This window comes from Chiloscyllium plagiosum, unplaced genomic scaffold (genome assembly GCF_037043375.1).
Source record: "Chiloscyllium plagiosum isolate Xiang-an unplaced genomic scaffold, Cpla_swu_hap1 HiC_scaffold_14, whole genome shotgun sequence".
NCBI lineage: Eukaryota > Metazoa > Chordata > Chondrichthyes > Orectolobiformes > Hemiscylliidae > Chiloscyllium > Chiloscyllium plagiosum.
Window position 1 is genome coordinate 6,421,493 of NW_028270152.1, and position 27,042 is coordinate 6,448,534.

Here is a 27,042-nt window from a genome sequence, read left to right on the forward strand (position 1 = left end):
TTCAGCACTGGCTTTGACATTGCAGTCAAAATCCTGGAACTCGCTCTCTAAAAGCACCAAGTGTATTCACCATATGGACTGCAATGTTTCGAGTTTACCACCACCTTCTCAAGGCTATTTACAGAAGGGCAATAAATGTTGGGCTCGCCAGCAGTTCCCATATTTCATGAATGAATAAGCAAATAATCAGTTCAACTCTCTCTACACAGTAAAAAGAAAGAAAAGATATTGACATGAAGTATTGATTTTGTTGCTGTTGGCACAGAGGCTACCAGATGTCAGATGGTGTAGAATCAGCCTGGATAGAATTGAGGAACCACAAAGGTAAGACAACCACAGTTGAAGTCTTGTACAGGGCTCCAAAGGGTAGTCAAGAGCTGGGGCACAAGATACACCAGGAGATAGAAAAGATGTGTAGAAAAGGGAAAGTACAGTAATCACGGGTGATATCAGCATGCAGGGGCACTGGTAACATAAGATTGGCAGTGGTTCGCAAGAAAAGGAATTTTAGAAAAAAGTGGGCGGCACGGTGGCACAGTGGTTCGCACTGTTGCCTCACAGCGCCAGAGACCCGGGTTCACTTCCCGCCTCAGGCGACTGAATGTGTGGAGTTTGCACGTTCTCCCCATGTCTGCGTGGGTTTCCTCCGGGTGCTCCGGTTTCCTCCCACAGTCCAAAGATGTGCAGGGTCAGGTGAATTGGCCGTACTAAATTGCCTGTAGTGTTAGGTAAGGGGTAAATGTAGGGGTATTGCCGGGTTCGCTTCGGCGGGGCGGTGTGGACTTGTTGGGCCGAAGGGCCTGTTTCCACACTGTAATGTAATGTAATGTAAAATGTATTGAACATTTGCAGCACCTGCCATTTTATAGGAAAATCTCTCCAACTAAGTTGATGTTGGGAATCTGGAACTCAGTAACCTGCAGGGGTAGTAGACACCGGAAGTCTCAAACATTTAAGTAGTATTTAGATATGATCTTGTGATGCCACAGTGTACAAGGCTATGGGCCAAGTGCTGGAAAATGGGATTAGAATCGTTAGGTTCTATAATTCTTCTATGATTCTATATTCACAGGCATTTAAAGGAATGTTGGGGAGGGTCTCATACAAACTATAAAATTCTAACATGGTTAGACTGGATAAACGAAAGTTCTTAATCACTGAGGAATCCAAAACCAGGGATCACAGCTTAAGGATACGGGTTGGCCATTTAGGACAGAGATAAGGAAAGACATCTTCACCAAAAGTGTGGTGAGCCTAGGTAACTGTCTGCCACAATTGAGATCAATGTTGAATGTTTTCAAGGAGGAGATAGATGTACTACTTAGAGCTAAAAGGATCAAAGGGTTTGAGGCAAAAGCCAAACACGGTACCGATTAAGTCAATCAACCATGGTCATATTAAAATGGTGGGGCAGACTCAAAAATCCCAAATGGCCTACTCCTGTGCCATTTTCAGTTTCTGTAGAGTATTATGTATAGTTCTGGATGTTACACTACAGGAAGGAGGGGAATGCATTGGAGAGGAGGTTTACAAGAATATAAATGATACAGACATGATGCACCAAACGATACCACAACAATTCTGGGACTCGGGAAATGTATTGAAAGATTTGACAATAATTCTGAAGATTACAAAAAAAAACACTTTAAAGGAACACAAAATGGTTCAGAAAAGATTTAAGGTTGAGGAGACTGGCTTGAATTAAAAGGAGAGGATGGATAGAATGGGACATTTTTGCACTGGAGCATGGGATAGGTGATTCTAGAGGTTTATACCGAAGTGTCTGTTTCTGTGCTGTACATGTCTATGACTCTGTGAGGAGCACAGATAAGGTGAATAGGATACCCTAGGGAATCCTTCCCTAGGGTAGGGGAGTGCAAAGTTAGGGGCATATTTTTAAGGGGAGAGAAGAGAAGAGAAGAGAAATTTGAAAGGGGCCTGAGAGACAACCTTCTTACAAAGAAGATGGTACATATGTGGAATGAACTGCTAGAGGAAGTGGTAGATGCAGATACAGTTACAACGTTTAAAAGATATTTGGACAGATGTAGGAATAGGAAAGTTTAGAGGGATGCAGACAAGTGGGACTAGTTTAGTTTGGAAAACTTGATCAGTGGAGGAGTTGGACCTAAGGGTCTGTTTCTGTGCTGTATGACTTGATGGCTGTTCAAAAGTCTGATTTTGAAATTTGCCATTTTAAAAGGACTTGCCCTGTAGTAATACATTTTTGGAGATCATCACCCTTTGCATAGAATCTCATTTCTCACATGAATTTTGTATCCAGAGATGAAAGTGACTTCCTTAGGGGGCAGCTAATTGGAGATATATTCAGGAATATTTTCCTATTAAAATTCACTCGAACATCCCTTGAACAGGTTAAAGAAACCTCGGTCACTACTTTTGATTGCAGGATAAGTTCAGAGAGGGAGAGGGTCAGTCTTTTCCCATACTATGAAATGGTCTGCTGACACGCACCAAGTTGAATAAGTAATAATGGCTGCTTGGGCAGGGTGTAATAAAAGTAACTGGTATAGATAAAACCAACAATAGTACAGTAGTATCCCAGCTCTTATCACTACACATTGGAATGGTGACAGAGTGCAAATTTTCCAACCAGCTCCAGTGATGCAGTATTTTGTTTACAAGGTTAGGTTGGAGAAGATTGGGTTATTTTCTTGGAGCTAAGGAGATTGATAGGTGATTTGATAGAAGTGTTCAATTTTATGGTCAGGTTCAGATAAGGTAGGAAGAAGTTGTACCCATCAAACGATGTTACAAAGAATTGAATGGACAGATTTACGGTTTTGGGCAAGAAATATGGAGAATGTGAGGGAAAGCTTTTTATGCGGTACACAGTAAAGACTGGGAACTCACTCCCGTTGAAGTCACTGGAAGCGGAGACAATGATTTCAAAAAGAAATTTGACGGGCACTTGAGAGAAATAACCTTGCAGCGTTCATGGGATAGACCGGGAAATGAGACTGATTGGATTGTTCTACAGAGACTTAGCATGGACTTGATAGGCCTAATGCCATCTTGACTCTTTCCCTCCTGAAATAGTGATTCAAGGAACTGTTGATACAGAATGTAAAAATGACACAGGTCAGAAGATAAAGTACTGCCTGACTTCTGGATGTACAGCAAGGTCAGAAAATGCATTAAACAGCACCAAACCTTAGTCTCAATATGCAGCAACAGCATATATGCAAGGACTAGTTCTAAAGGACTTTCAAAGCCTCCCATTGTACTCCTTTAAACAGGTGAGAGTAAAGGCTCATGATTTAAACTTTCAGAAAGCACAAGGTAATATCTTATTCTTCTATCCATAACAGAACATTCAGGAACTCATCAATTTTGGAGCTGCTAAAGTAAACAGGAACACAATTGAATGTTGACACCCTTACCAATGTGCTTCCTCCAGCCATGGAGATAGGACTCTTGACTAGTGTAATTGTTTTTGTGACCCCACCTACTACAGTGGTCACCACTTGTGCCTGCTGAGCCACAGTGACTGTTCCTGATTTGTGCACTGTGATGATGGGTCTAGCTGAAGCAGTGGAAGTGGCAGCATGGGTCGGTGTCACTAACTGGGCAGCAGCCGTCTTCAACATTGAGGTCGCCGGTGTGTTGACCTGGAAGACATGCAAATCAAGTTGTGTGATAAACGGTAATATGAAGATATTATGGTCAAAGGATTTTTGATAACACACTGTGGCACCACCATTTCCATAATACAGCCCAACACACCACCTCCACCCACCCCCCCCCCCCCCGATAAAAAAAAAGCAGTCAGGTCAGGATAATCCAGCGTAACACAGAACAATATGCAAGTATAGACCCATGTTTGCTACCCGGGTTGTTCAGAGATTGGTGGATGGTCAAGTTTATTTTAACTCATTTCACTCCTGGAACTGTGATATATCTACTAAACTATAATACTGAGTTTGGGTTGTGCAAAGTTGTTGAGGGGGTAAGGGATGGCAGTAGAAATATAGCAAATTAATGTAACATGTCCAAGTTTTCAAACGGCAGTATATTGAGAAAAGACTGGGAATGCAGTGAGCGTGTGATAAGTGTCTGGCTCAAACTCGACCAAGCAGTTAATGCTTCAATATTAGTTTTTTTTCCCCCATTTTCAGAAAGTGGCCATCACTGTAAAGTGAGCATCTATTGCCTGCTCCAACAGGCCTTCTGAATTTGCATAGCTTATGTGGTGCTCAGCTGTATATCTAGTCAGTTGTTTTTTATCTGTTTTATGGGAGCTCAAAATCCTCTCTGCTTCTAAGTGTCATAAACACTTTATTGGCCAATATAAAGACAACTATGACCATGGAAACAGAATCCACGGTCACTGTTAATCAGTCTGCAAATCCTACTTCACACAACTGTCCAAAGAATAAAAAAGGTACAAAAAAAAAGTTATTCACAATGGCTTTTTGAAATGACATACCATGACTGATGGAGTGGCTACCTTCACAGTGGTTGCCAAGGTACTGACTCCGGGAGCAACTGCGATTGTTTTCACCAGTGTTGTGCTAGGATGAAGTCCAACTGAGGTAACTGCCGTGCTGGAAGGAATCTTCTGAGTAGCAGCAGCTGCTGCAGCTAAAGCTGCCATTCCACTCATCTGTGGGCTGGAAGTGAGTGCCTGGGAAAAGAATGGTTAAAATGAGTGGAATGTAATGCTAACCTCCAACACAAAATCAAACCTCCTTTCCACTTACAACAACTTCACAAAAATGAGTAAATAGGAAGGAGAGAGAACATCTTCTAAATCAAGTTTGTAAAGACAAACAAAAAAATCTATAAGAAAGCTTTCAATTGGTAGAGGTCCTGGATGCGTCCTCTGACTTCCCATGTTTCTCCTTTCTCTAAAGAGTGGAGACTAATCAGTATGGAGACAAAACAGAAACAAACAAAAGGATATGCATAAAGTTCTTGATCTATCAATGTACTCAGGAGATGGAATTGGAGGATGAAATTTAACAGAAAAGAGCAAATAGATTTATTTCAACAAGGTGGATGAAGAGAGGTGATAGAAACTAAATGGTATAACTTTTTTAAATGGAATTTAGGCACAGAGATCAGAAGGTGTACTTATACAGGTCTTTAAGGTGATAGAATTGGTTGAGATTGCTTTTTTGGGATTTTTGGGCTTTTAAGATTTTTAAGGTCTCTAAATTTATAAGTAGGAGCACATAATACAAAAGCAAGAAAGCTGTAGACAATGGTTAGCAACCAGCTGGAGTATTGTCACCAATGCTGGGCACCAAACTTCAAGAAGCAGCTGTACAGCTGAGCAACAGTTATGCAGTCCAATCTCATTTTCTAGCTAGGTTAAGGCACATTATCTATGCATACAAATATGTTACTTTTAAAGTTGATTAGCATTTCTGTCTCAACCACTTTTTTCAGGTAGACCCCCACCACCACTCCCTGGGTGAAAAGATAACTCATTTTCTCTTTAATCCTTCTATCACTGATTTTAAATGTTTATTGACCTGATTGATAAGGGAAAGGAGTCCTTCCTACCCATTTTTTTTGGGTCTTCAGAATTGTATACATATCAATTAAATCGTGCCTTATCCTTTGTCATCCCAAAAGAAAACTGTCCTCAAGATTTACCTAGTCTTAACAAAAAATTTCCATTCCTGGCAACATCCTTGGAAGTTTCCTCTGTGACCTCCCTACTGCAATTTTTAAAATTAAAATAATCGTGGAGGTTGGTGTTATTGAATGGGCCAGTATATGTTGCCCATCCCTAATTTCCCTAGAGGTGATGGCATCTCCGCAGACCATGTGGTACAGTCTGTTCGGAAGGGACTTTCGAGATTTTGGCCAAGTGACCCAACATTGGGAAAAATGAGATCTGTTGCAATAGAATTCCATTAGGAAGAACATTGTAGGATTTTGACCTAATGACACTGAAGGAATGCTGATATATTTCAGAGTAAGGATGGTGAGTTGCTTGGAGGAAAACCTGGAAGTGGCATTTGCCTCCCTTATTCTTCTAGTCCATAGTGATCATGGATTTGAAAGGTGCTGTTTAAAAAGCCTTAGTGAATTTCTGCAGTGCACCTTGGTGATGGTGCATACTTCTGCTACATAATTCCAATTGCCACTTCTCTACTCTTCTTACCAGTCCTTTAATATTTTCCTGCAATCTACAGTCTTTCTTCCCCACTTTTAAAGCTGAATTTCTATCTGCAAACCTTTTAAAATCATGCACCCTCCATTGGTCAAATCATTGATATATATTAGGAACAACGAGGAAGCCAGTACCAAACCCTAACAAGGATCCATGTAAACCCCGGCAAGACACTGTCCTCAATATTCCTCCTCGTTACCTCCTCAGAAAATTCAACCAGTTCTTTAAACAGGAATGGTTGAAGGAATATTTGATAGAAGTTCAAAAATAGATTATGAATCTCATGGAGTAAATAATGAGAACCAGTTTCCAGTAGAAGATACAGAAACCAGATGGCAATTGGCAAAAGATCAGCAATGATACAAAGAAAAACACGCTGTGAATGCAGTACATGAAAAAGTTGGTGGAAACAGACACAGTAACAACATTTAAAAGGGATAAATACCTGAAGGGGAAAAAAAATGAGTAGACCTATAGGGAAAGGGAACAGAAGTGGGATTAATTGCCAGATCTTTCGAAGAACTTGCACAGGCATCATAGGAGTTTTAGCTGGTTACCAGTTCAGAAGGCCATCACAGTTGAGGAGACAGTGTAGGGTAATGTAACTGGAATAGTAATCCAGAGTCCCAGGTTAAGACTCTGGGGACATGAGATCAAATCATACCACAGGTGGAATTTAAGGATGATTAATTAATAAAATCTGAAACCAAAAGCTACTCTGACTAACGATGGCCTGTTGTATTAGATTAGATTCTCTACAGTGTGGAAACAGGCCCTTCGGCCCATCAAGTCCATACCAACCCTTCGAAGAGTAACCCACCCAGATGCATTTCCCACTAACTAATGCACCTAACACTATGGGAATTTAGCATGGCCAATTCACCTGACCTGCACATCTTTGGACTGTGGGAGGAAACTGGAGCACCTGGAGGAAACCCACGCAGACACGGGGAAAATGTGCAAACTCCACACAGACAGTCACCCCAAGGCTGGAATCAAATCTGGGTCCTCAGCGTCGTGAGGCAGCAGTGCTAATCACAGAGCCACCGTGCTGTCCTTGATATGAATCTTGAATGATGGCATAGAATTTCAGAACAGTCAAGTTGGTGGAGTTGGCAGACAGGTGGCAGATGAAGTTCAATGTGGAGAAATATGAAGTACATCATTTTGGTAGTAAGAACATGGACACACAATTTTAAATGAAGTTTACAACTTTTGAGGAGCACAGGGACCTGGGTGTATGTGTGCACAAGTCATTGAAAGTAGCAAGACAGGTTGAGAAAGCGATTAATAAAGCATACAGTATCTTTAAAATAGCTTTATCAATAGGGGGATAAAGTACAAGAGCAGAAAGGTCACTTGACATTAGGACTATTTACGCTGAAGAGAATGAATTTGACAGGAGATTTGATGGAATTATTCAAAACAATGAACAGAGTAGATGGGGAGAAATTGCTCCCACTAATAAAGAGGATGAGGCATAGATTTAAGTAACCGGTGCAAGCAGCAAACAAAAAAGTGACATCAGGAAAACACTTTTTCATACTAAAATGGTTAAGCCTGCAATGCACTACCTAAATGTGCAGCTCAATTGTAATATTCTAAAAGGAAACCAGACTGTCATCCAAGAAAGAAAGAACATGCAGAGATTTGGGGAGAAAACAGGAGAATGGCACTAAGTGAATTGCTCATTCAGGCAGCAAATGCAAACATAATGCACTGTAAAAATTCTGAGATTCTATAACTGATGTTCTATGATCAATTGTCATAAAAAAAAACATTAGTTACTCACAATCTTTCAGGAAGGAAATGTACAGTCCTTACCTGGCCTGGCCACATGCAACTCCAGAACCACAGCAACTTAACTGACCCTCAACTGCTCTCTGAAATGGCATCCCACCAAATCACTTGGTCTAAGGGCAATTAGCAATAGGTCACAAATGCTAACGACAGGAATGCTCCATGAAAGAATAAAAGATAAGCCCGCAAGATATAGCCTGTCATTCATACACATCTACATTTCTAATACAAGATTATTTTAATAACTGCTCCCATTTTCTTAGTCAGAGGGGCTCATTGGTATACAGTCAGTAGTGTATATCAGAGGTCTACCAGCTCATCATCCACCATTCCCAGGCAATAGCCCTTTGCCTAAACTCACTTGATAAGGCTAAGTGCTACCCACAAGTTCTCCCTCCATTGGCCACTGTTATTCAGTTTTAACTGATCTGGTCTGGATCCACGTTTTGCTTTATACTTGTCTCATTGTCACCCTTTCCCCAACCTTATTCCATCATCCCTTTTGTCATTTAATCGCTTCTGTCCTCTATCCTGTCACAGGCTTTTCCCATTATCTCCTGCCATTACCTCTATGTGTTTCTATTTAAAACCTAAAATCTTCCAGGTTTGATGAAAGGTCATCAATTCAGAACAAATTTGTAACTTTTTATAGAGTTGTTGAGTCATAGAGCTGTACAACATGGAAACAGGACCATTTGGTCCACTTCCTACGGAGATGCTGAATAACATGCTGATTACTTCCTCCAACATTCCTTTTTCATTCTTGTAACAATTATTAGATAGTAAGCAATGATGTGTATGCTGCTTGATTTTCTTCCCCTTTGCCTCACCCAGGCTAAATTTACAAATTAATATCTGTCAATTGAATGGAGAACAGGGCAGGGACTTTGAGTACATGCAAAATTCTCAGATTAATGGTTTACTGAAATATCCACAAAACATTTTTCTGGTGTAATGTTCCAAGAAACCACTACCACATTTGCGTTGCAAAATAAAAATTACACAGCCTAAAATGTTGACCATTAAACCAAAAGCTTTGTTTATATAAAGTGGCAGCTGGAGTTAGTATCCTGATTAATTTAAGTTGCATCAGCAGTTACCCACGCTGAAGAGTTTGACTAGAAATTAGAGCTTTGGAGACAAACATAAGAGATAATATATAATTCTGCACCTGCAAAACAGTTCACTGAAGACTTTACTCTTCAAAAACCACAACACAAAACTTACAGTCCCTGCTGTAGTCTGTGCTGGCATCACCATGCGAACACCTGGTGGAAGGGCTGCCACAGTATTGGGTGTTTTGCCCTGAGGTGCAGCTTGCCGTTGTACAGTGATGAGGGGTGCTGAAGCTGCTGACGCAACCACTGGCTGCCCTGTTGTGGCTCTGATCATCGGTGAGGCTATGTTGAGAGATCAATTAAATGTCAGTCCAAAGAAACCAGTTAGCCTCAAAAGTGAAAGACATGTATTTTTATTGTGCTTTTGTATGCTCAAGAACATCCTAAAGCATTCTGCAGTTAATGAGGTACTGGTTGGAATTGATGACGTAGCTGTAACGTAGAAGTCAATTTGCTCACAGCATAGGGGTAAATGTAGGGGAATGGGTCTGGGTGGGTTGCGCTTCAGTGGGTCGGTGTGGACTTGTTGGGCCGAAGGGCCTGTTTCCACACTGTAAGTAATCTAATCTAATCTCCACAGACAGCAATACGATCACAATCAGACCATTTCTTTTCTCGATTTAGGCTTAAATTGATCAGTACATTGATAAGGACTCGCTGCTCCTCTGAGAAGACTTATGAGATGTCTTGTGTAAGTGGCATCTTGGGACAGTGGAGCTATCCCCCAGTAGTACACTGGCACGTTCATCTTAAATGTTGCACTCTGATTTAAGAACTGCTTTTGAACCACAGCTGACACTTTGTTGCATTTTAACCTCGCAAATCTCTTGGGGAAACACACGGAACTTTCCAATCCTTATGAAATGTTTTGTTAGCTTTGCCATTATTCTGCATAAATCTAAGGTTACGTATTTTCACTAATTTGAGTTAGAGGTAAAGGTTGGAGATAAGGGAAAAGAGAACAATGCCTCATTTTTGTAGCATCATCATATCCTTAAGATGTCCCAAAGCACTTCTCATGAATGGATTATCTCTAGGGTGTAATCACTGTTGATCTGTGAGCAAATACACATTTTAGCAAGGTTCTACAAATAGAAAGCAATAAAGACGTCTGATGGCCCATTATTATTGCTAATGGTTCAGGGACCTCCAGGTGAATTCCTGTTCATTAAAAACTGCGGGAAACATGTTCCATCTCTGATGGCACTCAGTGCCCAAGGGTTTCTTTTGACCGTGTTCAGTTAAACTTCTGGTCTGTATTGCTCTATATCACTGTTATGATCACACCTGAAGGCAATATTGGACAAGTCAGATCTCAGAGTGATACCTGGTTTGATAAGACAAGAGCTTTATTTTTGCAGTTTAGTTACTATCGTGGTTATATATTCATACCGATTTGGCCATGTTCTTTTAACAAAAGGACAGAGGCTATTACATAAAAAGAAAACTAAAACAGCTCCATACACACCATATAAATATGATAATAAAAACATTAACAATTAAAAAAATCTTAACATAAATAGCAAAAAGAAAAGAAAAATTCAAATCTTTTTCCCTTTACACAGATACTCAATCACAGTGAAGCATCATTCCCATTTTAACTTGAAGATTTCTGATTCAACCCACTCTTTCCAGCTCTGACTGCTCAGAGACTTCTACAAACCTCTGCATATCTTTGGACTGCGGGAGGAAACTGGAGCACCCAGAGGAAACCCACGCAGACACGGGGAGAATGTGCAAACTCCACAGAGTCACCCAAGGGTGGAATTGAACCTGGGCTCCTGGTGTTGAGAGGTAGCAGTGCTCACCACTGAGTCACTGTGCCACCGTGTGAAGAGAAAGCAGAGTTAACCTTTCAGGTCCAAGATGACCTACTGAGTTTCTCTAGCATAATTTCTGCTTTTGCTTTAAATAGTAAGTTTTATTTAGGGAGTTTACTAAAGTAGTCTGGGGAATGTTTCTTTTATTCTGATTAGTGGTACAAGAGAATCAATTGCCAATTTGGTAACGGAACCAACACATTCATACCAATGGTGTGATTGGAACAGTATTAGGGCTTGATAATCAGCACATTGCTCCTGTCAGTAAGAACATTGACTAGAATTTGTTGAGTGGGGTCATGTATCTTTTTTGTCAAGATGCTTCCATTCTCAACCATCAGCTTTAAAAATGGTTGTGCCATGGATTGGTAGAAGTGGAAGTGCAACACCGACTTTGATGAGCAATGAGCCAACAGTCAACCTCTTTAACCCAATACAATTTAAAGAAACAGCAAACAATGACAAAGAATTCAGGTGAATTACAGTCAAGTTAGAGAAGAAAAATATTAAGGATTAAGGGAGTGTTAAAAGGCACTAAGGAAACATTGAGATGCCGGCTTCAATACTTTCTCAGGATTTAATAGATTTGAAACAAATAATTGAAATGCCAGTCCACACATTCTCTGTGGGGAGTTAATTTGCTTTAAACAGTACAATTATAGAAATTTCTAGAAACACATGGGTGAGCATGAAGGCACAATGCCATTTTCACTAGCGTTACAACAATTTGTACATCTACGCTAGGAATAGCTTAGTTCCTTACACACTAATAACAAGTATTTTAAATTCACTGCTGTGTGTCAGAAAATGCAACTCTTGCACATCATCATACACGTGCACAAAGGTGAGTGAGTTCATTTGGCTGGACTGAATGCCTATCGTGCGATACAAAAAGTGTTGTCACCATGAAGGGTCCACTTCCCATACCAACTGAGGTCACCATGAACGGTCCACTTTCTCGTCCTCGCCTTTCACTGGAGACGCAGTGACCCTCGAGTTATGTACCACCAGTTGTCTCTCCAATGTGAGAGCAGGCCTCTGCGACTAAGGGTGACTTTAACATGTACAAAGATTCCACTAGTGCTTTTTTCTACCAAATAAAGTTAGAAGTATCTTACCTGGCCCACGTGGAGAAGCTGCAGCCATGGGAATCCGGACTACAGAAGGCGATGTTGCACTGGTGGTTAGGGATGCAGCCTGTGTTCCCACAGCAGGGGTCGTCTGTGTAACAAAGCGGACTCCTGATTGTACTGGAGAAGGTGATACTGATGCTGCTGCCGCAGGAGCGGGACTACAGGATGGCCGGATGCCCGCAACTGCAGAGCTTGGCAAAGGAGTAACAGCAGCAGTGACCGTTGGAACATCGTATTTCTGAAGCTGAAGCAGGTAGCTGTCGGCAGTGGAGACCAACCCCCAGCTGACCTCAAGTGAGTTGGTACTTGCTCGAACCAGTTGGACTTTGCCAGGAGCAGGCGGCTTTTCTATGAAGAAAAAAAATGGAAAGTTTATTTTCCCTAGAAGTAGGTACAGTTAGAATGGGAGATAAGATAGTAGTTAAGATGCATGGGCCATTTGATCAATCTAGCTCACCCTTCCACCCAAAACAGTATGCTGCTTTAGAGTTTTTGAGTCCACTATCTTTTCATGTATTGCTGTCAATACCAAATGATGTTTCCTGTCATTGGACTTGCAAAATGTGAATCAATAACTTACTAGGAGAAAGTGAGGACTGCAGATGCTGGAGATCAGAGCTGAAAAATGTGTTGCTGGAAAAGTGCAGCAGGTCAGGCAGCATCCAAGGAGCAGGAGAATCGACGTTTTGGGCATAAGCCCTTCTTCAGTCATTCCTGAAGAAGGGCTTATGCCCGAAACGTCGATTCTCCTGCTCCTTGGATGCTGCCTGACCTGCTGCGCTTTTACAGCAACACATTTTTCAGCATCAATAACTTACTCCCAAGTGTCTTGATCTACAGTGATGATTTCTTGCTTAGAATGTTATGTAAGGAGACCATTTGCCTACCCAGAGTATGTACCATCTTTCAAAACACTTCTTATTTAGAGCAGTTCAATCATTTCCAAGCATTTAACCAATACTCCTCAAAAGCTGCTATGGATTAATTTGACAGTTTTTCAGGTAAGGCCCTCCATTTCCTAACAATCTAATACCACCTCCTAACCCTTTGTTCTTTTGGTGATGCACTCAAATGTAATCCCTGAATAATGTAAATCAGCTATCCCCAACCCCCTTAACTCATCAAAACCCTTATAAATTTTGAACATTTCTATCAGTTCTTTTTTACATTCATGGTTCAGTCTAGTTTTTCCATTTTAACTAAATGCCACTCAATCCTATCCTTAGCACCATCTTTGTACCTTGGCAGTTTAATTGAAATAGAGGTCTAAAACTGGTCTCTCTCATAATTATGGTGTAATCAATAATTTGTAGAGCTTGTTATGGACCAGGCCTCTGAAGTTATTTTAAGGTAGCCTAGACCCTAACTTTTTGTTATTTTAAAGGTAGGTGTGAAGTGGGTGTTCAGTCAAACCACTTAGCTTTATCAAAACAGAATTGAAAAATGAACAAAAGAAAGAATAACATAACTATGGGATAACTTAACCAACTCGATACTGCATCTTAACTAATTAACTGTTCCAACATTGTAATATCCCATAAACACACCCCTTACCAAAAAAGTAAATTCAAAGACAGATTCTTACAGGCAGGAGGGAACAACGTCCAGAGAGATTTCAGGGGGAGTCAATTAGGAATCATCTACTGAAACTTGCAACTCTTTGGCACTTCAACATCTTGTGACTGTTACAGTTAAAAAAAAACTAGAGAGCCCTGAACTGGGAGAACTGGCCCTCCCCTTCCATTGTTAGATTGTTTTATCTTTCTAGCTCCCTAGACTTCTGCACTTCTGCCTTTACAACCTCTCCCAAACAAAAACCCAGGATAAAATAATATTTTTAAAGTGACAGCACCATCATACGCTTTAGCTCTACTTCATCATTTTTATAAAAGGCAAGAACTTGAAACCATATAGTCCATTTCACAACTTCAGAATTTCTCAAAGCATTGCACAGCCACTCAAGTCTAGCCACTGTGAAAACTACACCTTTTTAGAATCATACAGTACAGAAGAGACCCTTAGGCCCATTAAGTCTGTACTACGTGCTATACCAGTCCCACTTTCCAGCAGTAGGCCCATTGAATGCTATGACACTTCAAATGCTCACTCAAGTACTTTTGAAAAGGTTGTGAGGTTGCCCACCTCAACTATCCGCTATTACAAGGGGCATAGCTTTAAATTAAGGGGGGGTAGGTATAGGACAGATGTTAGGGGTAGGTTCTTTACTCAGCGAGTCGTGAGTTCATGGAATGCCCTGCCAGTAGCAGTGGTGGACTCTCCCTCATTATGGGCATTTAAGCGGGCATTGGATAGGCATATGGAGGATAGTGGGCTAGTGTAGGTTAGGTGGGCTTGGATCGGCGCAACATCGAGGGCCGAAGGGCCTGTACTGCGCTGTATTCTTCTATGTTCTATCCTCCCAGGCAGTGCATTCCATACCACCACCACCCTTTGAGTAAAAATATTTTTTCTTCAAGTTCCCTCTAAATTTCCTGTCGCTCACTTTAAAATTATGTTTACTGACCCTCCAACGGAGGGAAATAGTTATTTTCTATTCACGCTAAGTCCTCCATAATCTTATATTGCTCTCACATGAGTGTAGGCACAGAGCAAGCTTCTTCCATAGACAGAGATGATTTAGTTATGCAATCAGGACCAGTTGTGGAAGCCAGTTTGTGTGTGAATAGTACACCAGAAACCTCCAGACTGCAAAAAGAAATAGGTCTCTTTCCCTCTGCAGTAACATAACGAGAAACCTAAAAGAAAGCTAGCTATCCTCCCCCACCATTTGTTGGAATTGTTACATCTAACTCGATTCTGGAAAAAGAGAACAATTGGTGTGGCAAACACCCCGTGACTTAAAAAAATTAAAGAAGTTGAAAATAAGGAGACTGGAGATCAGAAGGACTTAGAAGCAACATAAGGAACACCTCATCAAATCCGTGTGTTGGAGCTATTGAGCTGTGTTTGCCCAGTACGTTTCCTCCATCCATGCTTATAAACCCCAACACATGCATGCAATCAGACACAAACAGACAGTTTGTGTCTGATTGCATGCATGTGTTGGGGTTTACTAACTAAAACTCTAACCCCTTCTTAAAGTTACATTTTGACACTTCATATATATTCATGTATATCCTGTGGTTAAAATTACTACTTTGCACCAAATACTAATTCATGTTAAGTACAGAACCCTGGTCAGCATTTTCTGTAAAACTTACTCCACAAGGTGGGCAAATTGTGGACTTTTAACTTTTGTGATGACCAAAAGAGTAGTTGGATGCTAAAATCAGCACACTTTCCCAAATGGGTCATGACACAATTGTCATCATAGAACAGTCAAAACGCATGCAAAGGATCAAAATTAGTAATGTGACAGTGATCAGGTAACCTGCTTTAACATAGTTGGTTCAAGAATGAATGTTGGTTAGCACACTAATATAGTCTTAAGCTCTCAATGGGATCTCTAAAATACCTTTTCAATCTTCTCTTCCATATTTTCATCTTTTCTAACATGTACTTTTAGGTATAGCACTGTAAATAGATTTCCCTAAAATACACTTACCTGTTTCAAGATACCACAGGTCTTTACAACAGACTTGATTGTTCCAAGCTTTCCTGTAGCCATCTCGCCCACTCCACACGTACAGCCGTGTACTTATGGAAACTGAACAGTGACCAGCTCTTGCACGAGGAATACTATCTTCAAATGATTCTGTGGAGATCTGAGTCCAAGTCATTGTTTCTAGTTCAACAAAGAAATGGGAGATCAATAGGCTCTTGAAGGCATGTTGGTGCAGAAAACACATTCACATGTCAATATGTCATGTTGTCCAAGTTGTTATTGGGGTGGGGTGGGGGGCGGAAGAAGAGAGAGAGGTGGCAATGATCTAAGGTGATGGTAAAGAACTAGTAAACTGCAGGCCCAAATTAATGCTGTGGGGACAGGAGTTCAAATCCCACCACAGCAGGTAGTGCAAATTCATTAAGTTCAATTCATTAACTTCTGAGGAGTTAATCAATTCTGAGGAAGGGTCACTCAACCTGAAACGCTGATTTCTCTTCACAGATGCTGCCAGATCCACTGAGTTTTTCCAGCAATTTCTGTAAGTATGAACTTGAAGGTAGCCTCAATAATGGTGATCACAAAATCAACAAAGTTTGTAAAAACCCCATCTGGTTCATACATAACTTTAGGGAAGAAACTCTGCCATTTCTGACAGGTATGACTACAAAGGACTCCAGGATGTTAGCAACTTTTGAGAAGATTTATAGCTCAGGTGGAGGTCCTGGATGTAAGCTTTCTCACTGAGCTGGAAGGTCCGTTTTCAGATGTTTCGTCACCACACTAGGTAACATAATCAGTGAGCCTCCGGTGAAGCACTGGTGTTAGTGACCACAATGCAGACATTTCATTGGAGAAATAAAGGAAAGGGAATGAGGATTCATTAAAAAAAAAAGTTTCTAATCTCACCCAGCACCGCCCTGCTCCCAAAGGTGAAGCTATTCAGGATGGTCGATACCTGAACCAGAGGGACACCAATATCCTGAGGGAAAATTTGCTTATGCTCTTGGAGAGAGTATTAACTAATTCAGCAGGAGATGAGAACCTGAATTGTTACTCCAATGTACAGGGGGTTGAGAGTAGTGAGGTCATGAATAAGGTTTCAAGGTCGTAGGAGCGTACTGGCAGACAGGAACGTGGTTTGAAGTGTGTTACTTAAACACCAGGAGCTTCCGGAATAAGGTGGTGAACTTGCAGCAAGGGTTGGCACCTGGGACTTCAATGTTGTGGCCATCTCAGAGACATGGACAGAGAAGGGACAGGAATGGTTGTTGCAGGATCCAGGGTTTAGATGTTTCACTAAGATCAGGGAAAGTGGTAAAAGAGGGGGAGGTGTGGCATTCTTAGTCAAGGACAGTATTACGGTGGCAGAAAGGATGTTTGAGGATTCATCTACTGAGGTAGTATGGGCTAAGGTTAGAAACAGGAAAGGAGAGGTCATCCTGTTGGGAGTTTTCTACAGGCCTCCAAATAGTTCCAGATATGTAGAGGAAAGGATTGCAAAGACGATTCTGGATGGGAGCCAAAGTAACAAGGTAGTTGGTTATGGGGGATTTTAACTTTCCAAATATTGACGGGAAACGCTATAGTTTGAGTACTTGAGGGGGTCAGTTTTTGTCCAATGTGTGCAGGATGGTTTCCTGACACAGAATGTAGATAGGCCAATAAGAGGCAAGACCACACTAAATTTGGTACTGGGTAATGAACCAGGCCAGATGTTAGATTTGGAAGTGGGAGAGAACTTAAGTGCTAGTGACCACAATTCAGTTATGTTTATATTAGTGACGGAAAGGGATAGGTATATACTGCTGGGCAAGAGTTATAGCTGGGGGAAAGGCAATTATGTTGCGATTAGGCAAGATATAGGATGCATGGGTTGGTGAAGGAAGCTGCAGGGGATGGGCACAATTGAAATATTCAGCTTGTTTAAGGAACAGCTGCTGCGTGTCCTTGATATGTACTTGTCAGGCAGGCAGAAAGTGGTTGAGTGAGGGAACCGTGGTTTACTAAAGAAGTTGAATCTCTCGTCTAGAGGAAGCAGGAGACTTATATAAAGATGAGACGTGAAGGCTCAGTTGGGGCACTTGAGAGTTACAAGTTAGCCAGGAAGGACCTAAAGAGACAGCTAAGAAGAGCCAGGAGGGGACATGAGAAGTCTTTGTCAGGTAGGATTAAGGAAAACCCTGAAGCTTTCTATAGGTATGTCAGGAATAAAAGAATGACTAGGGTAAGCTTTGGGTCGAGAGCGTAGTGCTGGAAAAGCACAGGTCAGGCAGCATCAGAGGAACAGGAGAATTGATGTTTCGGGCATCAGCCCTTCATCAGGAATGAAGCTTAGGACCAGTCAAGGACAGTAGTGGGAAATTGTACGCGGAGTCCGAAGAGATAGGAGAGGCGCTAAATGAATATTTTTCATCAGTATTCACACAAGAAAAAGTCAATGTTGTCAAGGAGAATACTAAAGTACAGGCTATTAGACTCGATGGGACTGAGGGTCATAAGGAGGTGTTAGCAATTCTAGAAAGTGTGAAAATAAATAATTCCCCTTGTTCGGATGGGATTTATCCTAGGATTCTCTGGGAAGCGAGGGAGGAGATTGCAGAGCCTTTGGCTTTGATCTTTATGTCATCATTGTCTACAGGAATTGTGCCAGAAGACTGGAGGATAGCAAGTGTTGTCCCCTTGTTCAAGGAGGTGGTTAGAGACAATCCTGGTAGGTATAGACTAGTAAGCCTTATTTCTGTTGCGGGCAAAGTTTTGGAAAGGATTATAAGAGCTAGGATTTATAATCATCTAGAAAGGAATAATTTGATTACGGATAGTTGATATGGTTTTGTGAAGGGTAGGTCGTGCTTCACAAACCTCAGGTGACCAAACAGGTGGATGGGAGTACAGTGGTTGATATGGTGTATATGGATTTCAGTAAAGCATTTGATAAAGTTTCCCACGGTAGGCTATTGCACAAAATACAGAGGCATGGGATTGAGGGTGATTTAGCAGTTTCGTTCAGAAGTTGGCTAACTGAAAGAAGACAGAGGGTGGTGGTTGATAGAAAATATTCATCCTGGAGTTCAGTTACTAGTAGTGTACTGCAAGGTTCAGTTTTGGGTCCACTGCTGTTTGTCATTTTTATTAATGACTTGGATGAGGGCTTAGAAGGATGAGTCAGTAAATGTGGATGACACGAAAGTCAGTGGAGTTAAGGAAAGTGTGGAAGGATGTTGCAGGTTGTTGCATGATGGAGGGGGCCAGGACCTGCATGTCCTTGGGGGAGTGGAAGGGAAGAGTTAAAGTGTTCGGCCACAGGGCAGTGGGGTTGCTTCGCGTGCGTGTCCCGGAGATGTTCTTGGAACTTTGCTTATCTCTTAGTTGGGTATGTGGAACAATTCATCTTTCACAGCTACAATGGCACCATTCCCTACATTTTCCTCTACTGTATTGTTGACTGTATTGGCGCCACCTCGTGCTCCCATGAGGAGGTCAAACAGTTCACAGACTTCACGAACACATTCCACCCTGACCTTAAGTTCGCCTGGACTATCCCTCCCCATTTCCATCAACGTGACTGACTCAACATGGACATCTTCTAAAAACCTACCGACTCCCACAGCTACCTCGACTACACTCCTCCCACCCTGCCTCTTGTCAAAATGTTATCCCTTATTCCTAATTCTTCTGAGTCTGCCCCCAGGAGGACCAATTCCACCACAGAACATACCAAATGGCCTCCTTCTTCAAAGACTGCAATTTCCCCTCCCATGTGGTTGATGATGCCCTCCAGCGCATCTCATTCACTTTCCACACCTCCTCGAACCCCATCCATCCAACCGCAACAAGGAAAAAACCCCCTTGGTCCTCACCTTACACTCCACCAACCTCCAGATACATTGCGTCATCCTCCGAAATTTCCACCACCTACTAACAGACCCCACTGCCAGTGATATAGTTCCCTCCCACCACTATCTGCGTTCTGTAAAGACCATTCCCTCCGTAACTCTGTCGTCAGGTCCACACCTCCCCCTCCAACCAATCCACCCTCCCTTCCCCTTCTGGCACCTTCCCCTGCCACCACAAGAATTGCAAAACCTTCGCCCACACTTCCCCCCTCACCTCCATCCAAGGCCCCAAAGAGGCCTTCCACATCCATCGGAGATTTACCTGCACTTCCATACAAGCCATTTACTGTATCTATTGCTCCTGATGTGGTCTCCTCTACGTTGGGGAGACAGGACGTCTTCTTGCGGAACACTTCAGAGAACATTTCTGGGACACACACATGAAGCAACCTCACCAACCCATGGCCGAACACTTTAATTCCCCCTCCTACTCCCCCAAGGACATGCAGGTGCTGGGCCTCCACCTTTGCCAAACCTTTACCACCTGCCGCCTGGAGGAAGAACACCTTATCTTCTGCCTTGGATTCCATTTCTCCTCCCCCCACCTTATCCCAGATCCAAATTTCCAACTAGGCACCGCCCTCTAGCCCTGCCCTACCTGCCAATCTTCCTTCCACCCTCCTCTCTGACCTATCACCTTCACCACCACGTTCATCTACCGATCGCACTCTCAGCTACCGTCAACCAGCCCCAGCCCCCTTCCATTTATCTCTCAGCTCCCTTGGTCCACAAGCCTCATTCCTGATAAAGGACTAATGCTGAAACATCAATCATCCTGCTCCTTAGATGCTGCTTGCCTGGCTGTCCTTTTCCAGCATCACACTCTCAAGAGAGATCTCGGTGTTCATGTGCATAGATCCCTGAAAGTTGTCGCCCAGGTTGATAATGTTGTTAAGAAGGCTTACAGTGTGTTATTGGTAGAGGGATTGAGTTTCAGAGCCATGAGGTCATGTTACAACTGTACAAACTCTGGAGTGGCTGCACTTGGGAGTATCTGGTTGCCATATTATAGGAAGGATGTGGAAGCATTGGAAAGGGTGCAGAGGAGATTTACCAGAATGTTGCCTGGTATGGAGAGAAGGTCTGAGGGACCTGAGCTGTTTCCATTAGAAAGAGAAAGGTTAAGAGGTGACTTATGTTATGAAGATGTGGGTGTTCTTTGAAGGTACACTGAGTGCTGCAGAATTTACAAAGTAACATTTGATTAAGAACAAACAGCACTCGCTGAGTTGCTATGAGACAAAAAACACAAATTCGAATTCAGCCAAGCAGCTTAAATTATACCCCCCAAAATATCAAATTCCAATCCAATTTGAATTGAGTATATTGACAATCTTAAGAGCCAATGACTATCCGATGATTTGGGGATACAAGACTGGGGAAAATTGAACAGTTGAGAGGAGAACTGCCAAGCCCAGTATGTAAACAGAATGCTTGAAAAATAGCTCTCTTCAAAGTACCTTTTCGATCGGTAATCTGTGACGCAGAAATTCCTAAGAGAACGATAAGACGACACAAGAAGATCTGAATAGAAGCACGAAAGTTGCCTGGTTTGAGATAAGAAGTGTGGTTTTGTAAATCTTAATTGGGAGTTTTATTGGACTAGTATTATAGAAGGGAAGGTAAAAGATAGGTTAGAGTGAATAAATTGTAAACAGTGGTTAGTTTGTTATTCTCTGCTTTACTTTAAGAAATAAAGTTGCTACTTTTTACTTTAAATAGTTCTTGGCCACTCAGATTTTTATAGATTATGGCACGGGATAAATCTTTTCTGTGTTGCTGGTTTTAATTTAAACAGGAGGGTTTACCCAGTGTCGTAACACTTAATAGAGGCATACAAGATGATCAGAGGATTACATAGGATGGAGAAATGAGAGCCTTTTTCCTCGGATGAGGAAAAGGGGACATAACTTTAAATTGAAGGGTGATAGATATAGGACAGATGTCAGAGGTAGGTTCTTTACTCAGAGTAGTAAGGGCATGGAATGTCCTGCCTGCAACAGTAGTAGACTCGCCAACATTAAAAAGGCATTTAAATGACCATTGGATAAACATATGGATGATAATGGAAGACTATAGGTTAGCTGGACTTTAGATTGGTTTCACAGGTTGGCACAATATCGAAGACTGAAGGACCTGTACTGCTCTGTAGTGTTCTATGTTCTTTTCAATCTCCAACATATTGCAACTTGTATTCTTGGAGTAAAACAAATTAGACGTTGAATTAAATTTTTACTTTAATTTACAGAAAAATTATCACACTGCTTCACATAATCAGACAAAAATGGGTTCGGAGGTAGACTGTGAGTGAAAGCTTTGTCAGAGAGATCTTGGGTAAGAAAAGGGAGACTGAGGGGTTTAAGTTAATTCTAGAGCATGGCATTTAGATGATTAAAGGGACAGCCACAGTGGTGGAGTGAAAACAAATGAGGGGGGGGGGGGCACAGACAGATAGATCTGAGAATTGTAGAGGTCACCTAGGTTATAGTGCTGAAGGAATTTAAACAAGAGGGAAAACCTTAAATTTGAAGCATAGTGAGCATGTGGTTGACTGTGAGATGGTGTGACCATAACACAGAGCAGAAATAGGCCATTCGGCTCATTGAATCTGTTCTGCCATTCGGTGAGATCAGCTGAGGGGTGATCTTATAAAGGTTTATGAAATCAAGAGGGGCATGGATAGAATAAATAGACAAAGTCTTTTCCCTGGGGTGGGACAGTGCAGAACTGGAGGGCATAGGGTTAGGGTGAGACAGGCAAGATATAAAAAAGGGGCAACTTTTTCATGCAGAGGGTGGTACACATATGAAATGAGCTGCCAGAGGAAGTGTTGGAGGCTAGTACAATTGCAACATTTAGAAGGCATCTGGAAAGGTATATGAATAAGAAGGGTTGAGGGATATCAGCTGAGTGCTGGCAAGTGGGACTAGATTAGGTTGGGTTATCTGGCTGGCATAGACGAGTTATACCGAAGGGTCTGTTTCCACGCTGTACATCTCTATAATACCTTTGAAAAATTAGAGATATATACGATTGCTTATAACATTAATCTCAATCCATGATTCAAATGACAGAGAAGATCAAAGTTGACTGGTTTATATTGCATGATTCCTTCACTCTCAGTTGCAAGAGCACAATAGTTTGTCAGAATTCCCAAGTTACAATCAATTTTTAATGACAAATATACAAAATACTGACTTTGGCACTTACTAAGCTCCACTGACGATTTACAACTAATAAAACAATATAAGGACAATGATTAAAGAGCATTAATAAGTGGTATAGTTACAATGCAATACATCGTACCCAGATCCAGACATGCCAGAGTATTTGTGCATTTCCACTCCTTCTCATGCGTGGGAGCTTTGACATCTTCCAGCACAAGGGGGACCCAGCCACCAAAAACATACATTCTGGGATGGGAACAAATTGTACAATAAAACTCTGTGTTGTGAGCATAACTGGCAGTGCAATTCTTAAGAATTTGACATGTTTCATAGAATAGATCCTCACTTGCTCCCAATCATCGTGGCAGAATGTAGACTTCGGGGCAGTGGTGGAACTCCAGCAACTTCTGGTTTGTTCCACGTTAAGCTCTCTGCATCATACAAATAAAACATATTCAAGAAACTTGTTAATCTGATAGAATACAAGCATTTGGTAAATAAATAAATATGTAAAACATTATTTTGGTAACTGCGTAAAGAACCTGCGGAGATTCAAAGAGAACATTTAAAAATAAATAAATGTATTTATTTATTATGGGTGGGGGAGTTTTGTGGGGAGGTGAAGGACAACTTGAAGAAACAGCAGGCCAAACAGAACTGATTGCATGCCTCTTACAAAGATCTGGTTCAGGATAAGACAAATAGCTTTCTTCTGTGTTGTATATCACCCTACAATTGAAACATCTTTCCAATTTTCACTTTCAAAAAATGTTAATAAATTCTCCAACTTTAAAGCTCCGATAATTAGAGAATTAATTTAATGAGTAAATGGAGCTGGAAAGAAAATAGTGCTACCACACATAGGTTAGGAGCCACTTGGACGGAAGTGGGTCTCTACCAGCAGTTTCTTCTGGAAACCACACATGCGCATATGCATGTACAGTACATTAGGACAGATCAAGACCAACTTGACAGTGACTTCCTCCTCTCCCAAACTACAGCACAAAGTCACTTTATATATTCAATCTGATGAGGTGCTGGAGATTAGACACATAGATCAGCAAGCACTGACAGCAGACAGGGCAGGGAGAAATCTAACTAACTGGTGGGAGCAAGTAACAAATTTCTACAGTTCAGTACATGGCGTAACCATAGAGATCAGAGCTCTGAAGTTTGACCTATGGTCAGCCCAAATGTCACCAAGAGAGTGGTTCTTATTTGCATCATTAGCAAACTTAGCTAAAGGTTTGTGTAATTGTTGAACAGGCTTAATTGCAATATCTTCCAATCATGCTTTTGAATGCCAAACTTTCAGATTTCTGCATTTTCCATTAAATGCTGAAATGAGTACACGAACATCCTAAATGTTTTTGTGTTAAGAAAATGCAATAGATGGCATACACAAGCTGCTTCTACCATAAAGTGATCTTCTGAATATAAAATACAGGTACACAGAATTCTTTGCTCTTAGGGGAGACTCAAGTCAGAATCAGGCCTCTACGTAAATTTGAAAGCAAAAAAAAAAAACCATTTCTCTAGCTTATAACAATGGAGGCAGAGGTCTCCGATTTCAGCAAGTCTTCGCTCATTGTGGTATAATTATCTAGAAAACAGCGTGCAGAAGTCATACTTCCTGCTTCATGAGTGCATTTTTAAACTTTAGTGCTCCTAAAACAGATTTGTCAACTGCAGAGAAATAAAATACAAATTTACCAATATCCAGTATCCACAGATCTCCAAGTCGACAGCCACTCATTCCACCATAGATGACAAGCTTTGGTTTTTTCTCTTTGTTGCGATACACGACTGCAGTGTGAGACTCTCTGGGTGGTGGTGGTGTGCCATGGGTGACTGGTATGTCCCATCCCACAACTCCCGATCCTGGCTTTAGTTCCAATATATACAGGTCATTTAAATACCTTTTTACAAAAAACAACAGTTTTTGAATGAAAACCAGAATCTTTAGATTTTACTCTCAATTCTGCAGATACCTTTGTCATGAATCCAGTTGACATCACTACTGGGGTCAAGACAGACCCAGACTATTTGAAAGATCAAATTTTGTTTTTTTTCTTTGTTTTAACAAGTTGGCCTCATTTAAAAGATAATCATGCAATGCTGCATATTTGGTTTCAGTAATAAAACTGAAGTTATTATGAGTAACAAATGAAGATAAAATAGAGTAAACCAAACCATTTAGATACAAACATATGGAGAACATTGGAGAAATTCAGTAAATCAGACAGCATCTGATGAGAGAGAAAGTTAATGTTTTGAGTTGGGTTCTGAAGAGTCATACTGGACTTGAAATATTAACTCAGTTTCACACTCCAAAGGTGCTGCCAAATCTGCTGAATTTCTCCAATATTCTGTGTTTCTTTCAGATTTTCAGCATTCATAGTATTTTGCTTTCAAACTGGCGTTATGCAAATAAAAACTTCCAAAACATGCAAAAATGTAATTCCATTAATGTCAAAAGCATTTACAATATGCATACTAGAGAGATTTCTCTTCTCTATCACCCCCATAGGGCTTAATGTAACTGTGACTTCAACACTTAGTCTTGAGAATTTGATATCGTCTCTTCCTGGGACCTTCATACAACTCAGCTTAAAAACTTGCTCAGCTTCAAATAACCGTTTCAGGATTTTAACCAAGCACTTCTTGTCTGGAACGTTTACCAAACTACTTACACTGAAGTAACTGATTTTTAACAATTCTAAACTACCCCTTTCTCAAGTGCAACTGCTTTACAAACCCAGCGTCAGCCAAGAATCAAGTCGAACTTGAAACTCAACCCTTTTACTCCAAGCTAGGTGTGTTCCCTAAAGAAAAATCAATTCTTGCCCAGTTAAAACTGGAGCCTAGAGGACAATTGCTTACTTTTAAACTCAAATTCTTCCAATGTAAATGAAAATTCCAGGAAACTCTTGGATACTGTGTTTTAAAATAAAGCCCCATAGTTACAGAAATACTAACAAATAAATCATGCAAACAGTTCGAATCTCAAAAATAAATTATGTTAAAACATACGTAAACCGGACCATCCATCACACTTTACCGAACAGGTAATGTAATCAGATGCAGAAGCTCAAATACAAATCTGGACAATATCAAGGAAAATCAAGGCTATGGGGGAGAAAGGTAAAAAAAAAAAGCCATGATTTCATTGAATAGCAGAACTGACTTGACTTGCAGTATGGCTTATTTCTGCTTCCACATCTGGATAGATTTGGGCTGACAATTGGCAAGTAACTTCACGCCACACAATTGAAGGTCAATGACCATCTCTAACAAGATAGAATCTAACCATCATCCTTGACAGTTAATGGTATGACCATTGCTGAATCCCCCACCATCAACATTCAAGAAGTTGCCATTGACTAGAGACTGAACTGGACTCACCAAATAAATACTGTGGCTATAAGTGCAGGTCAGAGGCTAGGAATCCTGCAGCGAGTAACTCACCTCTCAACTCCCCAGAGCCTATTCACCATCTACAAGGCAAATGTCAGGAGTGTGTTGGAATACACCCCGCATGCCTGAATGATTGCAGCCCCAACAACACTCAAGAGGCTTGACACATCCATGAAGAAGATGTCTGCTCGATTGGTATAATATCCATAAACACTTATTCCCTCCACCACTCAGTTGCAGCAATGAGCATCATCTACAAATTACACTGCAGAAAATCACAACTGCTCCTTGGACAGCATCTTGTAAACTCAAAACCACCACTACCTGCAGGATCTCCTCAAAGATACTCACGCATCTTGATTTCGAAATATATTGCTGTTCCTTCAGTGTTGCTGGACGAAAATCAGAGACTCATATCCCGAATGGCTTTTGGGTGTGTCTACACTAAATGGATTGCAGCAATTGAAGGTGGCAGCTAAACAGCACCTTCTCAAAGCCAAACACAGATGGGCAATAAATGCTGGCCAAGCCAGCATTCAGTAATTTCTGGACAGACACCAGGAGAGAAAGGATAGTGAATGCTACCATTCTATCGTGAATACAAAACTGTTATTAACAACCTTCGGTAAAGGGAACCTACAGTTCCTAACTTGTCTGGCTTATAAGGACTACAATCTGACAAGACCACAGGAACAAAATGAGCTATTCAGCCCCTCATTTAGATGATACTCAACTGACACCTTAAACTCCATTTACTTGCTACGAAAACAGAAATAGCTGAAAAAACTCAGCATGTCTGTTGGCACCTGTGGAGAGAAAGAAGAGTTAATCTTTCTGGTCCAGTGACTCTTCTCCATTTACTTGTCTTTGTTTCAATGCCTTGACACCCTAACCTAATAAAATCATCTTGATCTCGGTCCCATAGAATTTGAATCACTCTATAGATTCTGGAGGAAAGAGTTTCACCTTCCCACTAAT

The 27,042-nt window shown here is 41.2% G+C and overlaps 1 protein-coding gene across 1 annotated transcript in view; it reads right to left on the reverse strand.

Moving 5' to 3' along the window:
- LOC122558798 (host cell factor 1-like) overlaps positions 1-27,042 on the reverse strand; it is a 117,392-nt gene that overhangs the window by 51,946 nt on the left and 38,404 nt on the right. The window contains exons 4-11 of the mRNA XM_043707576.2: positions 24,361-24,566; positions 22,994-23,078; positions 22,787-22,893; positions 15,585-15,764; positions 12,005-12,367; positions 9,176-9,348; positions 4,451-4,648; positions 3,405-3,632 (exon numbers count right to left, since the gene is read on the reverse strand). Coding sequence (XP_043563511.1) covers positions 3,405-3,632; positions 4,451-4,648; positions 9,176-9,348; positions 12,005-12,367; positions 15,585-15,764; positions 22,787-22,893; positions 22,994-23,078; positions 24,361-24,566 — 1,540 coding nt within the window. The remainder of the gene's footprint in view (positions 1-3,404; positions 3,633-4,450; positions 4,649-9,175; positions 9,349-12,004; positions 12,368-15,584; positions 15,765-22,786; positions 22,894-22,993; positions 23,079-24,360; positions 24,567-27,042) is intronic.